The sequence below is a fragment of the Plectropomus leopardus genome, chromosome 16 (genome assembly GCF_026936395.1).
Source record: "Plectropomus leopardus strain MGB_pleo_1.0 chromosome 16, ASM2693639v1, whole genome shotgun sequence".
NCBI lineage: Eukaryota > Metazoa > Chordata > Actinopteri > Perciformes > Serranidae > Plectropomus > Plectropomus leopardus.
The window spans coordinates 26,803,986-26,825,262 of record NC_142191.1 but is presented as its reverse complement, the minus strand read 5'-3'; the positions used below and the strand labels follow the sequence as shown (position 1 = coordinate 26,825,262).

Here is a 21,277-nt window from a genome sequence, read left to right as displayed (position 1 = left end):
GACAATTTTTTTTCTTTTTTTTAATCAGAGCGTATCCAAAAAAACAGAGCAACATCTGCTCTGAAAAAAAATCCCTTTAGAAACCTGCTCTGGAACAAATTATTGAGTCACCAAAACACATCTTCACTCCTGAATCCAATGAGATAACTTTTCATAGTTCGACACACAGAAGAAACACACTCAGTTGATTTGCATGTCAGCTGTTCGAAAACACTGAGAATGAAAACTGCTCAGGTGCACTTAAACAGTGATGTGTTGATGTACTATTTTTATACCTCCTCTCTAGCAATAGCTGTGGCTGTTGATGACAAACTTCTTCAAACTTTCTACAAACGTTAACTTGGACTGATTAGATTTTGGCGGTCAAAGGTCACCGTGACCTAGCGTCTGTCTAATTCTTGTAAACGTAATAACTTAAGAAAGGCCTTAAGGGAATTGATTTAAATTTGGCACAAACGTCTAATCTGACTCAATGACAAAATGACTAGATTTTGGTGGTCAAAGGTCACTGTGACCTTGCGTCTGTCTCATTCCTGTAAACGCAGTAACTCAAAAAAGTGTCCTGAATAAGGGAATTTATTCAAATTTGGCACAAACGTCTAATCTGACTCAATGATGAAATGAAGATTTTGTTGACTAAAGGTCTAGGTCACTTTGACCTCACAAAACATGTTATCTCAAAGGTCATATTCACTGTGACATCATAATGTTCTGCAAAAACACTTGTCTGGTTATTATGCAACGCAACAACTCAAGAACAGAAGGGAATACACTTGGTCGGACACTAAATCGGTTACACTAATCTTGTGTTGCCCAACTTGAAACTGCTGATTTTGTAGATCTTCTTTTCTCCTGGGGAGAGTTACGTGAGACAGCCATATTTTAGAATTTCCTTACAAACATCCGTATTTGAGGCATAGTCGACCATCACGGCTACATATGGACAGACATGGATAGAAGCTGCAACTTGACTGTTTCACCGAGGCGTAAAGCCGCGAGGTGGAAATTGTAGTTCTTAAATTATCCATAAACTGGTGCAACATCTGCACTGAAAAATCCCACTTCTTACTGTGGTACTGAAGTACAATTAAATGAAGATGCAGCCACTTTGTTTAGGAGTAAAAGTGGAAATCACAGTCAACATTCCTTTGACTGGGCACTAGGAATCTCTTTCCACTGATTGACTAAATATTGAACTATAAAAAGCTACTAATAGAAACCTGACTCTGTCCTGTATGTGACCCTTGCTGATTCCTTCATGTGCCAGCTCTTTGTCCTCATGTCCTCTCCAACATCCACTAAATGAAAGCAGATGGAGAACAGTTTCCACAGTGTGTTAATGTGGTTGTTTACCAGCATTTGGCAGCTCATGCCAGTTGTACGCTTGTGCCAGCTGTGTTGGCGCTCAGTGGACTGACTAATAAGGAGTTCCCGAACATTAACAGGCTGCAAGCGTTATTTGGGAGATCCCTCACACAGAGGAAGCCTTGTTCTCTCAACTCTGAGGAGCTCTGGTTTAAAAACACTGGATGCTGCAGACAGAGGAGAGTCTGCTGAACGCTGCCTCTGTTTGAGCTGACGTACAGCCACAATGAAAAGAAATTAAACTGCTTTATGCTTCAGCTCATGATGGGATTCTCAATTGAGGCCGAAAATGAAGTCCTCTCCTCTCACCACAGAAAGTTTAGAGGTCAGAGTCATATATATAAAAGCTGGAGTTTTGCTCACAGGAACTTTAACCCAGATATTCTGAATGAATAGGTTTTTTTTCTATCACCATCAAATATTAAGTTTCATTCAAAGTTGTCAAGCTTTTTTTTTGTTTGTTTTAATTCATCTGTATTTATATGTAGATATCAGTTTACAGAGATTGCACAGTGGAGGAAGTTTTGGCTCAGATATCTGCTTGCTACACCAAATCTCCAGAAATATTTATCTTTGCTTCCATGGATGTTAATAGAGAACTGGATACAGCACTGGAGTTTGGGCCCCAATTTACTCTTATGAAATTTGCTTAGGCAAAAAAAAAAAACAAAAAACGACCTAATGGATGTAAGATTATGCGGATCTTCAGTCTTGTGAGGCCCATAGAGAAGGCACACTACAGACTTTCACAAGCTGAGCGGCTAACTTCCTGTTAAGCTTGAACAGGGATAAAAATTTTTAATCGTGTGGCTCCTCAAGACTTTCTAGATGTTATTGGGCCAAACGTATCAAATCCTGATAGTGAAGCAAGTCACTTTGTGGGATTACTTTTGCCACTCAAAAAAATGTAACCAACAATTTACAAATGTCTCTTTCACAATTTAAAGCTATGGGGTAAAGTTTTTGGGCCAAACTGCATCAAGCATTTGGCCACTATGAAATACTGACTTCAGAGTCTGCGGGGCACTTCCTGGAGGCCTTGTTGCCCCCAGAGGCTTATCGTCTTCATACCAATAACTGATGCGTTCCAAGATTGTACTTCTGAAGTCATAATACCTACATCAATATTTTTCACATTACTACCAATTAGTAAAATTTTAAAACGGAGTCTTTTAACTTCTAGTGTAAAGGATGTTTTTATTTCATGATTTATTTCATTTGAGGATTTTGCGCTCAACTCAATACTGTTTTCTTCAGGGCATCATCTAGTGGTCGTAGTTTCTAAGGCGTTTCTTGGTTGTGGTTTCATCCAAAGTTGAACCACATGAAGTTGGGCTTAATTTTACTTTTAAAGTAATCGTTAAATGCAACTGACAGTATAATCAAATCATATTTTTTGTAAGGTGAGCCTTTCAGTCGCGTTAAATTACATTCATCAGTCCTGTTAGTTCTTCAAGTTCACATGAAGTTTGGTTAAAAACCTTTTTCAGTCCTTTTATGTTTCTGGCTCAAGTCAGTCTTAAACGCTCCCACATAGAGTCCATAGCAGCCCCAATGAAACCAATAAAACCAGTGGAGCAGTTTGTCCAGAAGCTGAGTTGTAGATCTTGATGCGTCCTTCAACAGATGGATAAACCTTCTTTTTCTGCATGATGTAGTTGGACATAACTGAAATGTCCAAATCTCCTGAAAGAAAATAAAAAATAAAATAGAGTCAGGCCCCAAAAAAGGTACCGTAACAAGTTAATGAAACAAACAAATGTCTCACCGCTGTTGTGTTTAAGCATCTCGTTCGGGATCATGGTGAATCCGTCTCCACCCTTCACCATGTAGGACGGCAGCACCACCTTATAAACTGTCTCGTCCTCAACCGGTTCATAGCTAGGAACTCTACACTTTGTGCAGAGGATGCTGAGGCTCTTCACAAGATGCCCCTTAGCTTTGGAGAGGTCAAACTCGACATGAAATCCTGCCGGAGGACACGCAAACACCATCAGTCTGACTTATCCATCAGTACGTCTGAGGATCAAACCTAAATACCTTTTAAACTACCGAATGAAATATGTTAGAAGCCTAGTATCAAAGTCCAAACGTAACAAAATCTGCCACTCAACACCTCTAAAGCTCTCTAATTAACATGTTTAATCTGTAAAAACAAAACGTTTTGTACGTATTTGTGAGGTAATTTGTTAGCTTCAAAGACAGTTTTCACATCAGTCTTCATTTGTCATTCCTCTGTATCCTCCAATACAGAAAGTTTGTCATCTTTTACTCCCAAAAGATTCAAACGTTCTAATTTAATATACTGATGGAAACAATGTAAAAATAAAGATACCGGACACTTGAAGGAACTCCCCGGTGCTCTGGCCGTATCGTCTCACTGAGTGTTCGAAGGCTTTGTACAGCGTGGAGCCCTTCAGCTGCACCAGGTCGAAGGTTCCTCCGAAAGGTAAGACAGAGATTAGGTCTTCCATGGTGATCGAACCTGCAGATGTCAACACTGTTAATTAAAGCTTTTCTGGCAGAAAGTTTAGCACAGAAAACACAAAAAATCATCAATGACTGTGTGTAGTATGACTTTACAGGCTGTTCTCATTTACTATTTGTATGTATAACTGCAAAAAGTAATGCACCAGAATTTGTATATAACCCACGTAATCTTGAAGGTTGCTTTCACGCGCTGAATGCACGGCTTGAGTAAAGACAGGAGGAGTAAAAAGAATGAATGTCCACATAAAGAGGAAAGCTGGATGGTGAATGGGTCCAACAAACACACGACTTTAACCCACAAGACTGGTGTTTGAGTCCCTTGTGAAACCAAGAGAACTTTTAGTTAAAGTACTTCATAAAGTTAAGTACCTAATGTGACAACAGCCAACCGTTTCTTTTCCTAAACCTAACCTACATATCTTTACATTAAAAAGAGAATATGGTGGTGCCCAACCATGACTCTTTTCCTAAACTTAACCTATGTCACTTTGCTTTCCTAAACCTAACATGCAATGTTATGACTCTCCACCATGATTCTTTTCATAGAGACAATTGCAGGGGTGCTAATTTTGAGGAAAAGACATACATGAGAAAGATTTTAAGGACTTAAGGTAAGATGGAACATTACAATTAAATAAAAGTAGAACAAAACAAATTCAACCATGCAATAATTAAAATGCAAGCCATGACTAAATTCTCCAAAAATGAACTAAAATGCAGAGGTTAACCGTAAAGTGTTAAACCCCAATTTAGTCAGAGCGGATCTCAACTTTTTTTCTTTTTTTCAGGTATGTGAAGCCTTAAGACTGAGCTCTGCCTCTCCTTATTTAGTTTGGACTCTGGAAGCAGACCTGAACCAGACCATCTGACAGGTTTAGATGCTTCGTAACAGAGCGGCAGATTAGAAATAAACCATTCAGCGCTTTACAAACAAACACTAATATTTCAAAGTCACTTGTTTGGCATGCAGGAAGCCAGAGCAAAGATCTGAGGATTGGACTGATGTGGACTCTCCTGGTCTTTGTGCGTTTTAAATCCACTGCAGCTATCTGATCTGATTTTTTTAGCGAGGCCTTTTAAGACAGCTTGCTGAAGATGAAGACATGGATGGATGGACATACATTATTTAAGTCTTCTTTAAAAGGACAGACAGTTACTGTCTTTTTTTCCATCCAAAGCCATCTTATATTATTTCCTGTCACTTTCCGGCTCTGATTTTAAAATATTTCTGACCGTTCCTGGTACGTTCGTCAATAGACGTGCGGACGCCTCCTCCGTTGAAGATGCAGGCGCTGACATGGTTCCACTGTTGATCGTCTGCAAACCTGATGTTGTTGTCAATCTGGAAACAGAGACCAGGCAGATATCCTGTCAATTTTAAGTTTAGGTATTTTTATATATACGAAACCTTGTACAACAAACAAATTATGTTACAGCCCGGCTGCTACATTTATGCTTTAAATAACAGTCAAAACAGGGTGAGGTCAAAATGACCCCGGATAACAAAAAGTGTATGGCAGTCAGGAGGACATTACGAGCTGCTAAAATTTCCAACTTTAACTTCAGGTCACAAAAGAGCCTCAACAGGAGAGACCCTCTACTTGTTTCAGGGCGTTTTACTGGTATCTTCCTTCACTTCATCATGAGATACTTACCATGGCATCACAGATCAGGTTTCCCAGGTTGCATTCCCGAAATCGACACTCCTCAGTGGTCCCGTTCAGGAAGACCAGAGTCCTACCCACCACATGAGCTGAGTAGCTGCTCAGATTCTTTTTCCATTCCTCCACATCATCAAGAACTTCTGGATCTGGACAAGATGTTTAATTTTAGTCGGAGTTGAGGTGATATCTTTGTGTATGTGAATAAAAGTCTTTCGTACTTCCAGGCAGCACTCCTAGTACTTTCTAAAACCACCGTGTCTGTTTTGGCGCTTTCAATATTCCCACTAAAGCCGATTCTCATTCTAGGGTTTTCAAATACTGACGCTCTGTCACACCCCTCAGTGTGCTATCGACACCAAAGGCACCCTTCAGCGTCTTAGTGACACGTTACAGACTTTCAACTAACTGCAATGTAGACCCCTCCACGGCCAAACATGACCCTCAGAGCACCAGACGTAAAATACAGAGCGAGAAAGTCTGCGTAGAAGCGAAAAAGAATGGGACAAACGAAACAGACTTTTATTCAGAGGACCACAGTTTGTGTCCTTGTTGTATAACTAATGTACCTATTTCAACAGACAAGTGATCTTTTTTCGAAACCTGACCAAGCAGTTTTGATGCCTAAACCTAATTGTGACCATTTCACAACATTAACCTTGTGTTACAATGTGTTTTAGCTGTGGGTATCATAGACAAAGGGTTTCCTGTGAGTCACTATCAGACGCCGGGTTTGCTTTAATGACTTGTTATTTTTATCTTCTGTTTTACTGTGGTGATTTGTTTTCATCCCATTTTAATGCCACATTGTTTATATGCTTTGAAATTCTCCACAAAGTAAATGACGATGCTTCGTTTTGTCATGATCCTGGGTCCTGAGTCTGTGATCTTGTGGACTTTGTGTTTTCTTTTTGTGTTTTTTCCTTGTTTATATATTCATTCATGCTTGATTTTGGTTTTATTGTGTTGGTTCACTCCTTGTGTGTCACGTCTGGTTTTTCTTCCTGTTTTTGTAGGTTTTCTGTCTCACTGATTGTCTGCCCCGCCCCGATTTGTCTCACCTGTTCCTCATGATCTGCGGTCACCTGTCCCTCGTTCTCTCCCTGCTCTCCTTGTCTTCTGTCAGTCTGTCTGTGCTGGTGCACAGTTGCTGCTCTGTGTTGCTTGTTCTAGTTTGTTGTAAGTTCAGCTTATTGTGTTTTTTCTTTGTGCTTGTTTTTTAACCTCAGCCAGCTGCTTTTGTCAGTTTATGACTTTCGTCTTCTGTCAGCTTTATTTCTACCTGCCTGTTCTATGTTCTGCAACGTTTGACCTGTAACATATTTTCTTTAAAACATTTAATCGAGAAGGGTTGCAAAGCTGAAAAGTGAAGCCAACACAAAACAGTCAAAAACTGCAGTTCCTTGAATGGATTTGAGGCTGGTTCCAGGTACAAAACAATCCCCATAGACCTCCATGTTTGAATGTCCAACTTTACAACAGAAATAAACTTGTATACAGCCTGGTACAAAAAGCAGTTTTAGTCTCTCTAGATAATTTCCACCTTCACAACAACAGGGTTGAATAAATTACTCTTCCATTTACATTTTATCGAGGCTTAAAGTTATGCATAATAAAGGGAAAGCTGCTTTGAGTGACAAGCTTTCTGCAAATAGTGTCCTCTGTTTCTCAGTCAGATCCACCCCTCTCTCCTCCAAGCCTCTCACCCAAATTCTGTCACTTCTGACTCCACAAAACAAGATAGCAATGGCCAAAATACCAAACTTGAGGCTTCAAAACAGCAGTCCACAAGCCAGTGTGTGATGTAATGGTAGCTATGTCCATTATTTATACAGTCTATGATTCAAACAAAGTGGCTTTGTGTGACCATAAACATGGACGCTAATTATCTGCATGTTCCCTTTACTGTAAATTACAGACTAAACGAAAGTCCACTGAGAAAGATCTAGAGGAGAAATATGAACATTCCTGTGCTAAGAGGCTTCTGCTCTTTATCACAGTACAAGAATGTGACATTTCTGTTCTGTTAAAAACAGCTGAAGGCTGCAGCAGCACACAAAGACAGATTATCACTCAATCCTTGTAATAATGTGTAAAAGTCGCTGTGAAGGAGCAGTTTTTTTCATATTGGATCAGTTTTTGAAACTGTTTCACCTCACAAGCAAAAGAGGTGAAACACCAATAATCAGCAGACCAGCACTGATGTTCTGTACTTCCAGTTTTTAAATAGAAATTATATGAGTCACAATTTTTCACTTTCTCATTCTTTGCTGTAAATCTGTCATAAAAAAAGCCAAATTCTTAAATAAATACTGACATTGACGAGAAAATCAAAATATCCACTAGTGGGGCAGCCTGGGTGTGACACCGCTTCTCTGCTCCAATGAGCAAATACAGAACATTTACATGTTTGAATGACAAACAGATATTCATTTAAGAGATGAATGGAGACCCCAATGTTGTGTTTTTCATGTCTGAAAGGGGTTTTGGAATAGCATTTTTCCCTCTGACACAAAAAACAACAACAAAAAAAGTAAACCTAAACAAAACCCATAAAGAAAATAAAATATTGTGTTATCTTTACCCTGTGGCACGCTGCTGTCCAGCAGGATGGGGTTTCCTGTGGACTTCAGCACGTTCCCAGCATCGTCAAAGGTCACTTTCAGATAACCCAGATATTTTCCAAAGGCGTAGGCCTGCACAACAGGAACCTGATGCCCGTCGACTGACTTCACCATGAACGGATAAAGACCTGCAGGGACTTCGGAAGAAGGAGGGGTTCCTGAAGAATAAAATGTATAGATCAAAAAGAAAAATTAGGAGTTTCAGAGTCGGTGTAAATCTAAAAACAGCTATTTTTAAAGGTAACTCTAATGAAAACTACAAGTTTAAAAAAATGTCCTCTTGACTTACACTTTCCAACAATATCATTATCCACAATGTCCACTGCATTAAATGTCCACTGAAAAGTCAAAGAAAAAGACGCTCCTCGTAACTGCAGAACTCGCTTCAGAATCATCGCGTTTTCAAGTTTTCTTCATTGTTAAAGTAATCCAGTCATAGCTGTCTGTATATCCACAAAGCAAACAGGAGCTGCTAATAGATGATTCAGAATACTTTTAATCGTGCCAGTTTGCCCAAAGCTATCTTACTAACCACATGGCAGCACTCTATTTCCTACTGACACATCTACTACTGGAGTTGGCCCAGAATCGTAACACTCATTCCTTTGAACTGTTTAGTTTAAAAATCCCAGAAGTGTTTCAATTTCAGATGCAAGTCCAATTTGAAAAAAAAGAAAAAAGAACGCAACACATGGTCTTCATCAGAGCCTCCTTTCTGTTACAGAAACTGATCCATTTCCAATCGAGCTTCTTCTCAGTGAAAAACATTTTCAGTAGAATTACCTTGGCCGATCAATGAGGCACTAACTGTACCGCCGTTTACAGACTGCAGACAAAGTTTCTAACAGACAATCTTCTCACATTTTTTGTTCTGGTGTGGTAGATATTAATTCTGCTGCACATTCTTTGCAGACAACAGCAGAATTCCTCACCTCTACATAGAAATGAACAGTGATAGGGTAAATTGAAGCCCAGGATTTCTGCCATTCAAAGGAGCCTTTGAACACTTCATTAATTATATCCTCATGACGGCAGTGTGTCTTAGCAGTGACTCAACTTGGACATAAAAAAACCCCAGAAAACAAACAAAACAATTTCTAATAAAATCTCTCCCCTGTGGTAACACTTTACGCACTGACATTACACTCGCTATGACTAACAGCAAGCTAAAGCTCTTTAAGTCTGACGAGTCACCTGTGAGGAACACACTTCTTTTGTCTCACTTTAGGGAAAAGTGTGAAATCACAGGTGTTTTGAAACTTTATATGACTGGTCATCCAGTGACAGCTTTATAAAGAATATTTTAAGCTGCTCACTGCTGGTGTAATCTGCTAGTAAAGGCTTAAAGAAAAGTATGTGTGATGTTTGAGGTATTACTGTGCATTCAAACAGTATGTATCATTACAACATTTTGGACAGGTTGGATTTGTATCCTGGTGTTGAAACAACTGCCTGTTTCAACGACAGTGTATATGTTATACTGTATTAGAAGGAGGTGGGAGCTTTTATTGTGATGAAACAGGAGGCTTGGTTGATTTTGTCATTGTGCATGCTTCAGCAAGTTTTCTCCTGGTCAAATAACATTTCTTAGGATGCGTTTGCTACGACTGCAGTTGATGATTATTATCATCATCATCACTTAATCTGACAATCATTTGTTTGTTCAGTTCTTTAGTCTAAAAAACCAGACACCCAAATTTTCTATTTTCTATGGATCAACTAATTTATTGATCAAGTAGATTCAGATTCAGACCACTGACTGACAGATGTCCCAGTATCAGGTCAATGGTGGGAAACATAAAAAAAACAAAGGACCTCCACCTCTAGTTGGTGCCATTGGTGGTGCCATTAACATAGCAAGTTAGCATATCTGTTAGCATATCATATTTTGGTTGCATTTCAAAAGGACATGACAAAAAATGGTTAAAATGTGAAACAAATCAAATTTTAACCGTAGCAAAGAATTGTGGTTGCGCTTTAGTGAGATTCGACATCATTCCGCTCTCCATAAGAAAACAATGGTTTAAATTAACAATAACGTGGAGACAGCCTTAGAGTCGGCCATCTTGGTTGTTCTGCCTCTAGTAACTGATAAAAATGGAAAAACAAGCTACAAAAAAGCCACTAATTTCATGGTTTTTTTTCTTCAGTCTGTGGCTTTAAATGAATTTATAGCACAAATCTGCACGAAAAAAGTGCTGGCCTGAAAGTTACAAACTTCTTGATCTCTGCTGCATAAAAATATTTTTATTTTCCTTTTCCTTTCCTTTTTTCTGCATCCTGAGGTCCAACAACTCTCTTCCTCTACCTCCTCAGTGACTGTTCACCGCCGTTTGTATAAAACACTACAGGGTTATTTATGGAGACCAGACCAGTTATTTATGAGACCAGACTCGAGTCGACATCGTGTATACTCTTGAGCTAACCACGAGTATGAAGACTCAAAGTTTCCTCTCAGCTCGCAGTGTCAGACACAGCAGAGTAGTAAAATAAAACAATGGCGAAAAGAGCTACAGAAGTTTCAAAAACCGGTGACAAATGGCTGCAGAACGACATCACAGGCAATTAAACTGAAATAAAATACAATATAAACACATTAACACTAACAGAGAACCTCATTAGTGAGTCCTAAAACCCGGAAATCGGTTAGCATTTTAGCACTTCCTGTTCCGTCGTCTAAAAGTCAACAGGTTGGGTTCTTTTTACAGGGTTTTGGGTTAGAAGGTCTGTGGTAAACAATAGCTGAAGAGACTTTAACATTTTGTTCTACAACATAAAATATGTCATACTTTTAAACCTTTACATATCGTAAAAAGCTATAAAGTGGCTGAATGAGAGTGCAGAAGGTCATCACGACAAAATGCAGCAAACACTGTACAGTCTCGTAATGGTGGCAACACGCCTGTGGTGTAGTTGGTTATAGCCCAGAATTCATTTTTTTACTTTTGGTTATTGCATTTAGGCTTCAAATACCCTGACAGTGGCATTCAATTGTGAAGATCATCTTGTATCAAAGTATCAAAATCAGTTGTTCACAACAGAGCTTATTTTCTACAGTAATCTAAAATCCAATGGAAAAATCCCAGAGGCTTTTTGAAGAGGGAACCAGGGTGACGTTAGTTTCCAAGATGGTCTGCAGAAAATCTCTGGGGCACTCTACATTTGTTAACAAACCACACAATAAAGGCACAACACAGAGTAAACTGTGTGACCTCTGTATGTCAGAGGTTTTACTGTGTGTATGTAAATGCAGCATGAAACTCAGATTAGCGACAGTCTGTCTGTGATATGAACCTCTATATTCAACTCCCCACCTGTATAAAGGAAAGTGTTGCTGTGTCCACCGATGACGACATCGACTCCTTTGACCTTCTTGGCGATCTCCTGGTCCACAGTAAAGCCTGAGTGACCCAGAGCGATGATCTTATTGACTCCCAGCGTCTGCAGTTTGTCCACCTGCAGCTGCAGGGCCGTCACCTCGTCCTCAAACATCACGTGTGGTCCTGTAGAGGCAACATGGAGAGGTGAGAGGAAACTATCAGTCTGCCCCTTTTAAAGTTTTGCAGCGATTTTCTTTCACATGGCTTTTTTGGTTTGTTTTTTATTCTGTAGCCACTACAATAAAAGATTTAACTTGTGTAGGCATTTCTGCTTCCACAATCCAAACTCTTCATGACAGCTTGAGAGGAAACAGTGTACGCTTCACCGATGTAGGCCATGAAAATGAGAGCGGGAGTGTTTATGTTCATCATCATGTTTACGGTGTGGAGGCCTTCGGATGAGCACAAGACAGAGTTAAAAGCAAACAGAGAAATCCTAGACAGAAGACATCCACTCCACTCACCAGGTCTGGACAGATCAGGAGTTTCCCGTGATGTGTATCCCACCACGCCAACCTTCTCAGCACCAACAGTAAGGATCTTATAAGGTAGATAAGAGCTGCCAAACGTCGAGGCCAGAGTTTTGTCTGATTTGATGTTGGCGCTGAGAACGGGACACTTGATCTGCTCCATGAATGGTTTCATGAGTCCTTCCACTCCGTTGTCAAACTCATGATTTCCAAAAACCTGAAAAATAAAAATCAATTCAAATGTAAAACTGCAGACAGACATTCAGAACTGCACTAGGTAATATCAGATTTTACACAACAAATGAAATGTGTCAAATAAATGCAGTGTATTAAAAAGTACTACATTTCCATCTGAAATGTAGTGGAGTAGAATTATACAGTTAACTGTGCCAGTGCTTTGTCCAAAGCTTGTTTTTTGGCACATTTCAAAAGGTGATGTGTTTCAAATCTGGTCCCTGATAGAGTGCCCCCCCCCCCAACCAATTTCTAATTCACCTTAAAAATAAAGTGATTCACACTGGTAATTGTTTTTGTACTTTTAGTATACACAGGGTGCCAAAGTGCATAAAAAAGCAGCAAAGTAGAGCTTGTGTTTGTTTTCTTTTTTTTTAAGTGCCAGTGGAGGATCCTCTGCATCCCCCAACAGAGGTCAAAGCTGAGCCCAGAATGTCCTGAAATCCTAGAATCGTCCTAATATCCCAGAAATGTCCAGAAATCCTAGAAATGTCCCAAAATCATAGAAACGTCCTAAAATCCGACAAATGTTCTAAATTCCTATAAATGTCTTAAAATCCCAGAAATGTCCCAACATCACAGACACATCCTTAAATTCCTAGAAATGTCCTTAAATCATAGAAATACTCAAAAATCCTTGAAAAGTCCTAAAATCCTAGAAAGGGGGCTGCTGTGACTGGCCCCTGGCCTCTTGTCATTTTGTGAAAGTGGCCCCTAAACACAGCAAGTTGAGTGTCCCTGTTGTAGTGCTTCATCACACAGTAGATCTCAGCACTGCTCTGATGCAGTCAGACGCAAACTGTGACCAAGATTAAATCACACAGATAGATGTTTTCCCAGTGTTTGAAGCCTTTCATCATCTGGAGACCTCACTGATTCGGCCCCTTTTAAGTTTCCGACACGCAGGTTGAGAATGTATATTACAAAACAAGAAAAACTACAAAACGTTCAAAAAACCATAAATAATTCAACGAAAATCTCAAAGTTTTTTTTCTACAGTGAACACTGGGACTCGTACACATTATCAGAAGTCAAACAACACTTTTTCCACTGTTAAGTATTTCTTATTTGAAAATCACATTGTAGAACAGCAAAACAATGGATGGCTCACTGGTTTGATAAAATTGGATTTGGGAGATCTGCTGACCTTTGACCTCACCAAGCTGAGGTAAGAGAGAGAGAAGAGATTCTGTCTTTGCTGGTCAATATGGTTATTACATAAATCCTTCAAGAAATAACAACACTGAGCAGATTGGCCATAGTGCTGCTTAAATTATGGAGTGTTTCCTCCCTCAGCTCGGTTCAAGCGAAATAAACATCCACTGAGCTGTGCTCGGACATGTTAAATACTAAGAATGAGAGTTAATTCCAGCTACAGGAAACCAAACATCCGAAGAGAAAAAACTGGATGTTGACGCCCGGCAGCCAGCAGCTCTTTAGACACGTTTTTTGAGGTTGCAGTGTGTTGACCTCTCTTGGTGACCGTTCAGGAGTCAGTGTTTACACATAGAGAATTTCTAACCTCATATCTTTTGAGAGGTAAAACAACTCCGTAGGAAACAGTAAATGATTTATTCTCCATCAAGTTTTAAGATGGTACAAAGATTAAAACGTGCAGAGCTGACAGATGATCCATTATAACGTTTCTCTCTTAGTTGCTGCTATTAAGCTAATTGAAACCAACTGAGGTCTTTAGGTCTGAATCAATAACTCAAAGTCAGCCTTTCACCGAGGAGAGTCTGATTCTTCTGCTCTGCACTGAGACCTTTTCATTTCCATCTGCTGCTTTTGGTTATAGTTGTTAACTATGTGGGACAATTAACCAACCAAATTACAAATACATTATTTTCAATCTTAATACCAGAAAACTACAATAATACTTTGTCAGGAGATAATACCAGGATCACAGTTATCACAGTCATCAACAATGTACAGGCTCTTACTGTTAGAATTAAAGGTAATAATATAACAGTATTGTTATACAGAAATAAACATTAGAAATACATTTTGCACATTTAAAATAGCTTTGTACAGTTTTGACAGATTTGAGTGGGGTTAGAGTATTTTCATTTTTCATACTTTATACTTTTACCCAGTTATCTGACAGCTAACTTCCCTTTGCAGATTAAGATTTTTCACAACAAAACATATGTTTTCTTTCTATATGGTCAAATATTATTATGTAGGCGTATGCATCAATAACGCATACCGAGAACAATTTCTGGAACTTCAGGTATTTTCTGCTGAAATTGTAGTTTTTAGAAATTCTACTGATAAACTCACAGGCATAGATTTCAACCCCCCCCCACAATATAAACACTAAAGTAGCAAAGGATATTTTTGACAAAATCAAAGACATTAATACCATATATTGATAAAGAAAACAAAAAAGCCTGATATGTAAAAATTCACAAAAATGGAGGATATTAAATGTTTGACGCCTAAAATGTTGTGGTGGGTAACAGAGTTTTGCATTGTGGTACTGCTACATTCACTTAAGGACTGGAACACTCCCTTTACTACTGGAAACAAACACATTTTAGTGAAGTTAGAGTTGGAATAAAATAAATTTACAATTTAAATTCCAATCTATCCACACTGTAAAATCTGACAAGTTGATTGGAATCTAGAAAACCAATTGCCTTGAAAAATGTAAATGTAAATGTAGTTTATTTGTCTACTTCATCTGTGAAGTTGTCGAATGTTTTAGCAAAAAAAAAAAGACAAGTTTAATCAATCTCTCCAAATTTTAGCATACATCATTGGTGTACAGTAACTAAGTTTCCTGTGCTTTATATCTATATTGTGCTGGTTGCAAACTAGTCAGTCATATTTGGATATTCTTAAACATTTTCTCAAAACAGAAGTTGCAGATCTCCTAAAAATCCTCTCAGTCATGACCAAGTGAGATCAGATAAACTTGCTTTACTGAAGTTGCTAAGAAAGAAGAGGTAATTCCACGTGTCATTTTTAAGTTGCACCAACTTCACAAAATAAGTACATTTTAATTTAAAGTCATTTTAAGTATAGTCACATTCCAATATCATTTTAAGTAAGATCAACTTGTCAGATTTAGTGTGCTTTCTATTCTAAGTTGACAGTGTTATGAATAACAGCATAACTTTATGAGTTATTGAGCTTTCTGTGTTTCTCACCATGGCATCGTAGCGCAGTTTGTTCATGAAATGAGCAGCCTCGGCTCCCTTGTAGTAATTGAACCAGACGGTCCCCTGGAACTGGTCTCCGGCGTCCAGAAGCAGCACGTTGTCCTCGGTGCTGCGGATCCTCTTGATCATCGTGGCTCTCCGGGCCACCCCGGCGAAACATCCGCTGCCGCCGCCGCATTTGCCCGAGTGCTTGCTGGTCTCCTCCACCCGGGCGTGTACGTCGTTGGTGTGGAGGAGAACCAGGTCCCATGTCGCCGAGGAGGACACAGGAAAGCCCAGCAGCAGCAGCAGGAGGAGGTGGAGGAGGAGGCAGAGCCGCGGCAGAGCGCTCCGCTCCGGGCGCACCGCTCCCATCGCTCTCCACTGCGCGTAAAAACTCTGGAGGAGGAATCCCAGACAATTGTTCTTCTCACATGACCCGCAGAAATATTTTCTCTCCTCCTCTTTCTCTCTGCTCCTTCTGCCTGCTATAAAGTCTTACTATGAGTTAAATAAGTCCATATGACAAGGCATGCTGTGCAGACTGAGAGACAGAGCGCGCCAGGAGGGGGCTCTAGGAGAAAGAGGAGGAGGAGGAGGAGGAGGAGCGCATCAGGGAGGACTCTGGTTGTTATGATACGCCTTTTCTTCTCTCATGCCTCCCACCTAAGGTTGACCTTTTCACACTACGTTAACTACACAAAAGACTAAGAAAGCTTCAACCCCTGTGAAAGGCTGGATATGTTTTCAGTTGTTAAATTTTGTCAGGAACAAAGAGCTGTTGAGCTCCTGACAAAAACCTGTAGGCCAATATAAACCCTTTGAAACCTGAGCAAACTGGCGAAATTACAAAAAATTGGCAAGGAAATTGTAAAAAGTTGTAAGAAAATTACCGGAAATTAGCAAATAATAAAAACAATAAGGAAAGAAAAGCAGAACATAACAAAAACAGAAAATGACCAGTGCTAAAATAATTTTTAAATTATTATTATTAATAACAATAATATAATTTAAAAAATCAAAACTTATTTTAAATATAGAATTATAAATATGGCTTTTATGATATTTGTCACTCATCATTTGATAATTATTAAAAAAAACATTTTTTCAAGTTAAGCTTTAGGCCATTTTCTTGTCATCTTTTAATAATTCTTTTGCAGTTTGCAGGACATTTCATATGAAGTTGATGATTGCCTTCTTTCAGTGTTTTTTTTTTGAAGAAATCCCATTTCAATTGTCCTTGCGAAAGCCGTCTGAAAGCATCAAAAAGAAAGAAAGAAAAGTGATGTCACTACTCTTTTCAAAGGGTTAATTAAAAAGCACTGAGCAATAATTTGCAATGAAAATTCATTTCAGCTCAGAGTCCCTTTATGGTGCTATGTTTGTGCCAAATAAGATGTAAGGTACATGATATTCATAAATGATACATTACTGTGCACACACTCACACAAAATTTACATTTTTTTAAGAGCCAAGCTGTATAAGCTGCATGTAATTGAGGAGGAGTAGTGCATCAGCTGTGTTCATGCTCCTTTACTGTCATGCCAATAAAGTTGACAAGTTTCAAATGTAACTGAAAGGGAGACAGAGAGAGCGAGAGAGCTGCAGCTGCTGGTTTCCATTTATTTCACTATAATGAGAAAATCTTTTTACAGAGACTTTATAGAGAAATTAAACTGAATGAGGAAATCCATCACAGCTAACAGAATTTCTGCCTTTATTTTTGGCAAAAAGACTTTACGCTCCCAAATCGACCTAAATACTCTCTCAGCTGTATTTTTCAGTTTTATATACACAGCTCTGTCTCTTTCCTCTGGGACCGCCATGAGGTTGACACCTCATGTTTGTTTTGAGAACATGTTGAAACATCTAAACAGTATTTGGTGGTATTTTGTCCAAATGTAGTGTAGACATTCCTGTTTGCTGCGGGATGAATTGTGACATCTTTGATTTTCCTATCGCTACCATCAGTTCAACATTTATCGTTTCCAACACTTTGATCTATGACCAAATACCTGCAGAACAAATTAAACCAACAAGCAAGGTGGAGGGCACGTGCATCCAAAACACTGTTACAGGTGCTGGATCAAAAAAAATCTAACCAAGACAAGAATCAAAGACTCAAGATCCACCCGCTGCATTAAAACTTCCCAGTAAACTTTAACTGTGCCGCGTTTCGATCTAACAGAAATCTTTGTCAGGCATTTTCAACTCATCTTCATAAAGCAGAGCAACACGAGCTGATTACACACATCACTGGAGGAACCTAACCAACTGCGACCTCAGAATGAAAGATGGCTGCTCTGTGCATCAACATTAGTGAAAACTGCAGTAATGTGTTGTTTATAAGCAATTCTGTCTAATTTGTGTCTGATTTAAAACAGTTATACAGACAAATCTGTCCAACATCTCCCTGTGTCTGTATGCACAAAATACATAATAATGTGTTAAGATAGTGCTAACAACATCTTGGTATTCAGACTTGTTGTACTGGAACGCCGTCAACACAGGTGTGACATAACTCCCAGCCTCCACCTCCAAGATAAATGAACGCAGCATAAGTGAGCTACAAAATCGTAGGATTGCTAGTGTCCTAAGGTGGTTCAAAGGGGGACATGAAGGGCCAGTGCCCCTGTGATATTAAACCTTGAGTCCCCTCTGGCGTCTCTTACCATGACAAATATTTTCAGAACCTTTCACACCACATTTAATCCCTAGAGATGGGAAACTGTAATTATTCACAAGCATCTAAAATAAAATTTATGTTAACATGAAATACTTGTTCTTGTGGGTTTTTTTTGTGTATCATTAGTATTTTAGCAAATAAACATACGTAGTGGTCATCATACATAACAGTTCAGTGCTTACATAGTATATTTGGCACCCCTAAAATCACATGTGGCCCCAGCCTGGTCCCTAAATTTAAAATGGTCTTAAACAGCCACTGCTAGCATTCATCACTGTCTGCTTTAGATCAGATAATTTACTGCACTTATACATTACAGCATAATAAACACATTGTATTATAGCATGCGCTAAATATCTATTTATATCCAAACAAAGTCAACGCAGACTGTACATCCAAACTGTGCCCATCATAACACACAAACAACCCACTGTGCATGAAGCAGCTTGTGCTTTATTTCTAACACACAGTTTACAGTAGCAACATGACCTGTGATTACACTGAATCCAAATTAAAAAAAAAACAGTCAAACGTCACTGAGGTGGATTACATAACTCCGACAGGTTAAAACATGAAATTGAATGGAAACTTGAGGCTGGCTGGAGGGAAATAAACTGATGACACGCCTCACTGTATTAAAGCTTTACAGTCATTTGGCCACAACAAAACAGCAGCAGTAATGCCCCCCTGTGTCATCATCACTCTTCATCATCACTCAGCTCTGCTATCTGACACTTCTGTTCTTATCAGAACACCATTATTAATAGTCCGCTCACATTACAAAACACTTCAGATACCCGGTAATGCAACAAGTCCAAAACCTTTCACTGCACTATTGTTCTGTATGGACCACTAAATACCTAGGAATGCCAGGAGGAGCTGGAAAACATTGCTGGGGAGAGGATCATCTGGAGTACTTGGATCTGGAGCTCAGCCAAGTCATCCCCAGATACGTGACTGAAAATGGATGGTCAAAAAAAAAAAACCCCAACAAAATCTGTCCCCTTACAGTTATGTCTATTTACTACTTATTTGTAACACAACAAACGTTTTTAAAAGAAACATAATGACTACATGTTTTATTTACATAATGATGAAGCCTGTTGAATGAACAAATCTGCACAACACTCACTGTCAACACATTTCATTTGCTTCCGTATAATAGTTTTGTTCCACCGCCATCCAGCCCGCCTTTTGTGTGGTACAAGAACTGTGAAAAAAATGTTGCCAGTGGTCATAACAGGCAGCAATTACATTCACTCCAAAACATATTTGGCAGAACCAGTTATTAGCATATTCATTTTTTATGAAACAGGGACAAGTGGAGATTAGGTGTAAAACAAACAGCTGTATATCAAGAAATGTAAACTCATAACGTCATTATTCTGGGTGAGAGATATTTGTTGTAAAAATGTATCGTGATGCCACCAAACTGGACTGTTTGTGATCACACTTCTGTCTGTGGCTGACGTTTAAAGTCACCACACTGCTGCAGAGTGCAGTTTCAGGCTCTTACACACTCCCACACAAACCACACACAGCCAAATTTGACCAAATGTACGTCATCATGGAAACAGACTGCAGACCGCCCCGTGGTTTCAGCCTTCAGAGAGACACTTTAGAGCAGAACCACTCTGTCTGGTAAAGTAACAACAGGTCGGGTTTATTTCTATTCCTGTCTAAAGAAAGCCACACTCTCTGCCCTCAGAGGCTTGACTCAGATAAAGAAAAAAACTCTGTGGTATGTAGACCGATTTGTGTCAATATTATTTGTGTGAGCAGATCTGCAATCCATGTGTAAATGTGTGACCTACTGTATACACCTTCCACAAATACAAAAAAACACTGCTGTTAACTCAAAAAACTATTTTGCAGAAACTACAGCCTTCGTACATGTACTTTTTTACGTTAATCTGAAGGCAGATTATCGTGTTGGTCACGATGATCTCTCACATCTAATCCCATGATTGCCGATAAGAATTTATACAGTATTCACATTTATGATGATGTGATCTCTCTTAAGACTTTCTAGTGTTTCTACTTTGTCGATGTTTTTGCATTATTTGTTACATATTTCATTGAATTTGAATAATGTGAACTCCACCCCATGTTTAGTCAGATTTTTGATCAATAAAATGGTAATGAAACAATTCGCTCGGTCGGTATCAGCCACAATGTGACTGATCACTATTAAACTTTTTGTTTATGTCATCTCAAAAGTTTCTGCCAAAATTCCTTCAGTCACAGCGGACACCAAATCCGTTTTTAGCCTCATGTTACCTTAAAAAATGAGTATGACAATAAATCTGGGAAATACTCAGTGGAGGTATTTGAATCATTATCAGAAGAAAAAACAAACTGTCAGCCTTGAAATGAACTTTAGGAGAAGTTGTTGCTAACACTCAGAACCCTCCGGCTGTGAGGAATAATTTAGGGAGCTGATGAGGGTTCTGGTGTCAAAACAGTGCAGAAATCTGAAAATAATGCGCTGCCTGCAGCCACACCGGTGTGATGTCCCATCTCATATATGGCAGGTGGAATTGATCACCTCCCTCCTGCATAAACTACTGAATAAAGCCTAAACTGAGACCAAGAGATCAAAAGTAATATCTAAGTGTGTATTTAGTTTCTGAAACATTGTCTTTCAGACTTTTGTCTTGTCCTGTGTCTCACCGTCTCACCTCACCCTGACCTCGGCTCCTGTAATACAAAAGACCGTAATGAAAATACAGTGTTGAACTCTCCTGTGGAGTTATTGCCTCATTTTTTGAAGTGTATGTTTTGGTTGAGCTTGTCCAATGAACTCACTAATTCACTCACTCACTCAGCCTCAGGCTTTCATTATGTCCAACACAGAAACAAGAGACGGTTTATTATTCCTGGCTGCTCTTTCTAATACGAACCATTTAAACATTTAAGCACCAGCATGTTCTTGTTCAGTGTTGGTTGTACTTTTTTTTTTATTAAAAAATGTCCCTTATTCCGTGAGTTTCTTGTGGTTGTTTAAGTGTCAGAGTCCATTAGAGGCGTAAATATAGACTATGCAGGCAGTGTGGTTTCAGTGGGGCCCATGGAGAGCAGATATTCCTGTTCAAAATGAGAACAGATTGTATGGTGGATGTTAGTTTTACAATGAAGTTCAAACTGCAACAGATTTTAAGGCTTGTTGTTTTTAGTTGAGGTGATTTCTGGAAAACTTGTGGCCCCTAGTTAAGGGGCCA

General features: G+C 39.1%; 1 protein-coding gene across 1 annotated transcript; it reads right to left on the bottom strand.

Annotated features, from left to right (window-relative positions):
- Positions 1–2,020: 2,020 nt before the first annotated feature.
- On the bottom strand, positions 2,021–15,929 carry nt5e (5'-nucleotidase, ecto (CD73)). Its single transcript, XM_042503968.2, has 9 exons — positions 15,380–15,929; positions 11,985–12,207; positions 11,455–11,643; positions 8,101–8,298; positions 5,511–5,665; positions 5,089–5,197; positions 3,701–3,850; positions 3,134–3,334; positions 2,021–3,051 (listed from the first exon to the last, which is right to left on the bottom strand). Exons 1-9 carry the CDS (start codon positions 15,743–15,745, stop codon positions 2,885–2,887), a joined length of 1,758 nt encoding a protein of 585 aa, XP_042359902.2. The 5' UTR covers positions 15,746–15,929; the 3' UTR covers positions 2,021–2,884.
- Positions 15,930–21,277: the final 5,348 nt, after the last annotated feature.

What these genes read in the sequence shown, in the direction of transcription:
- nt5e (XM_042503968.2), bottom strand. Translation starts at nt 15,745, where the DNA reads ATGGGAGCGGTGCGCCCGGAGCGGAGCGCTCTGCCGCGGCTCTGCCTC. An exon ending in GGACAGCAGCGTGCCACAGG is followed by an intron (nt 5,666 to 8,100) that starts GTAAAGATAACA and finishes CATCTTGTCCAG; the next exon opens with ATCCAGAAGTTCTTGATGAT. An exon ending in GATGCTTAAACACAACAGCG is followed by an intron (nt 3,052 to 3,133) that starts GTGAGACATTTG and finishes ATTTTCTTTCAG; the next exon opens with GAGATTTGGACATTTCAGTT.